Raw genomic sequence first — 3,329 nt, forward strand, 5'->3', positions numbered from 1 at the left:
AATTACTTGTTTGGGTGACGAATACGTAAGTCAATCGGAAAACTATATGGATAGCCTCCATATAAAAAAGCCGAATCATACTTATTTCAAGGTATGTGCCCAACTGATTGCGGATGAAATGATTCAAAGTATTAAATTGCAAAAAAATTTTTTTTTGCGATGATTTGTTTCGATTTATATAAAAATTCATCAACTACGCCTTTCTAGTGATAATCCACGAGCGCAGCAAAATCGAGAAAGTCCAAGCTGCTAACCTTATTTCAAATAAACCAACAACGCGATACACAATGGCCAATTATATGCATGTATATTACGTCGAGTAAGTTTACACATGAAACGTATACAGAGAGTCATCTCGATGTGTTGTTGATTGAATTTATCTTTGAGAAGATAAGAGCAGAGCAACGGGTATATATATATGTGTCCGCGTGTGCGCGCGACGCGCTCAAACCGCGGAAGGTGGGATCGGATCACGGTTCACGACACAACAGCTGTACACTCACGGAAGAGATCGTTAACAATTCAGCCATGCATGGGGTAAGTGACAAAAGCTTTTGGAGTTTCAACAACTACTTACAACTGCATCGAAAACATTTATCGTTATTTTATATTTTCGTGACGAAAGCCAAACTTTTTTTATTTACAATCCATCAGAGCTTCGATTCGTAGATAACCTTACACTAGTTTTTTCTTGTTTGTGCCATTAGATGTCATTTCATTTTGGTTTCCGGGAGGTCATACTCTTTGACAAATGGAGAACGACGGACTTGACGGGCATCCTTTGGTCCATGATTGGCATCATCGTGATGGGAGTGATTTACGAGGCTTTGAAAAATTACAGGTAACTTGAGAGAAACATTGTAAACGATTGAAAATCAACACGATATGAGCTTGCAACATAAATTGCTTTTTGCTTTTTTTTATTTCAGAGAGTACCTCAATTTCAGGACTTCTGTTCAGAAAATGACGGTGCCAAGGAGGTAAGGAACAATTTTCACTTGTATTCGATCAAATATCAAATAAAAATACCGTATTTCGCAGAAAGAGGATGTTCTCGTCGGTTCACGTTTTCCAAACTGTTCTGCAAGGATGCCAAGCAGTGCTGGGATACTTTCTGATGTTCATATTCATGACGTACAACGTGTACCTGTGCATCGGCGTCGTTGTCGGCTCGATGCTGGGCTATTTTCTGTTTGGCTGGAAGTACGCGAGGTGTGACGTCAACGAGTGTTGTTCGTAATTTCTTATGTTTTTTTTTTTTTTTTTTTTTTTTTGTAACTTAAAGTATAAGAAATAAATATTTTTTCAAATAAACAAACCCTCGAGATTCTCAATCTTAAAGCAAAACCAGTGACTTTCTCAATTCATGTTTTCCTCATAAATCGGTACTCTCAATGAAAATCTCGAGTGAAAAGCGTTGCGTGGTTTACATAAACGCTCGGTTTGAAATCTGTACTCTCACGAATTGAACGATAAGCCAACTTTATCTTATCGATCTTCTCCGTCTCGCTTCTTATTTCGTTGTACGTTTTACCGTTGCCCGTAATTCAGGCTCTTCTGCCGCTGCACAACTAATCTTCCACTTGGAACGGATGAAGAAAAAAACATAGTATCGGAAAACAAACGAAAAAAAAACCAACTGCAGGGCTTTGATGAATGGTATAGTTTTTTATTTTATCTCCGTCAATCTACTTCTTACCTTTTGTTACGCGCTTCTCTGTACTTGTACGTCCACATAAATAACGTAGTTCATCCGTGTGAGATGAGAAAAAAAAGTGTCTACGCTGTTTTCTTTGGCGCGAGATTGGGAATTTCCTCTTCTCTTTACGCCAGGGGATTTCTAAATTTCTTTGAAAAGCTATGAAAAACTCTACAGTTTGGTATAAACTTTCCTTATTTATCCGAACGCGGGAATTTCAGGAAAAAAAAAAAAAAAAAAAAAACTAAACAAAGTTAGCATCGACTACTTACGATTGATCTATTTTGCATTTTCATCCGGATAATGTTCGCTACATGGCTGTGACACGTGCTCCGTTGAGATTAATGTTTCGAAATTTCTTTGAAGCGTACAAATACCGAAAGTAAGTGTAGCAAACAATAGGAATACTGTGTTCCCGAGAGCCAAGAAAATATTGACCATCTGTTCGACACTTAAAGCTTGAATCCCCTGCTTATGGACGATGCAAGATAAGACATTACATGCGTGCCGTAAAATTCAAAATTGATTGAAGCAGCGCAAAAAGAGCCACTGATTGCAGGAGAGCACTTGAATAAATTCGCGTGCGTAATAGCCGGGGGAATTGTTCGCGGTAAAGCTAGCGTGACTCCAAATTGCCCCCTACAAACCTTCTTTCGAGCGGTGCCCGGCAAACCGGGTCACCGACGCGTCGTTGTAGAGCTCGTATCCTCATCTCAGGGAAGAAAAAAAAATTAATTAATTGACGCGGGAACCTCAAAGAGGGGAAGGGCCCGCTTGACTGTGGGGGAGGAGGCTCGAGCATTTTTCCATCCCTGCACCTCCACACGCAACAAAAACGCAGCCCCTTGCACGTGCTCACCGGGGGGTAATCGGAGCTTTAAAGCTCGGCGACCCGACACTTGCACGCGTGCACACCCAGACCCGAGCTTTAAGTTGCATGTATATTTGTTGTTCCCTCGTTACTGTAAATTACACATCACAAATGCATTTACACATACGTCTCACTAGAGGCGCGATGCTACGAAACTTTTCCCAAACGTCGTGCATAATTGAGCTTCCAAAAGAGAAACAAATGAGCCAACGGGGACGGGATTAACGAGTGATGAGACATTTGACCTACACGAGCTTCTACCCGTGCATCATGTCCTTTAATGTTTTATGACCCACGTGCGAAGATCGCCGATGGTTTATGTTATAGGTACAAATAGCAGCTCACCCGAGCGCGCGTGAAATATTCAGAGCCACAGCCTCGGGGAGGAAGTACAGTCGCATGGGGGGCTGCCTCGTGGATTGCATGGGGGGGGGGAGGGAAAAAAAAATCGAATCGGGGATCGAGAAGAGGTTCAAGGAAGCCCGATGCGGTCCGTGTCGTCGGCGACCCATCAAAAGCAAGGTTTTCCCCCCTCGGTTTTTCTCTCGGGCGGGCTGGGGAAAAAGGGAGACGGATAGATGGTGTAACAGAGGGCAGGACTACCCCTGCTGGTCGATAACCGGCGTCGGCCGGATGGAGCAAGAGACGCGCTAAGGGGGCGGGGACGCGTAAGGGTGATTTTTCGCCATCATCGCGATATTAATAGTTTGCGTATTACATAGTTTTTCCATCACTTTTCGCACTTTGTTGTGTACGCCC

At 42.6% G+C, this 3,329-nt stretch overlaps 1 protein-coding gene across 1 annotated transcript; it reads left to right on the top strand.

Annotated features, from left to right (window-relative positions):
• The first annotated feature begins 456 nt into the window (after window positions 1-456).
• Window positions 457-1,253, top strand: LOC106647702 (high affinity copper uptake protein 1). The gene is made up of 4 exons (XM_014364206.2): window positions 457-537; window positions 708-841; window positions 930-980; window positions 1,042-1,253. Exons 1-4 carry the CDS (start codon window positions 529-531, stop codon window positions 1,238-1,240), a joined length of 393 nt encoding a protein of 130 aa, XP_014219692.2. The 5' UTR covers window positions 457-528; the 3' UTR covers window positions 1,241-1,253.
• The last annotated feature ends 2,076 nt before the right edge of the window (window positions 1,254-3,329 follow it).

This window comes from Copidosoma floridanum, unplaced genomic scaffold (assembly GCF_036245765.1).
Source record: "Copidosoma floridanum isolate Cflo_tuat_1 unplaced genomic scaffold, Cflo_Japanese_pri ptg000021l, whole genome shotgun sequence".
In the NCBI taxonomy this organism is placed as follows: Eukaryota; Metazoa; Arthropoda; class Insecta; order Hymenoptera; family Encyrtidae; genus Copidosoma; species Copidosoma floridanum.

Coding starts and splice junctions, on each gene's coding strand:
- LOC106647702 (XM_014364206.2), top strand. Junction 842..929: donor GAGGCTTTGAAAAATTACAG/GTAACTTGAGAG, acceptor TTTTTATTTCAG/AGAGTACCTCAATTTCAGGA. Junction 981..1,041: donor AAAATGACGGTGCCAAGGAG/GTAAGGAACAAT, acceptor CGTATTTCGCAG/AAAGAGGATGTTCTCGTCGG.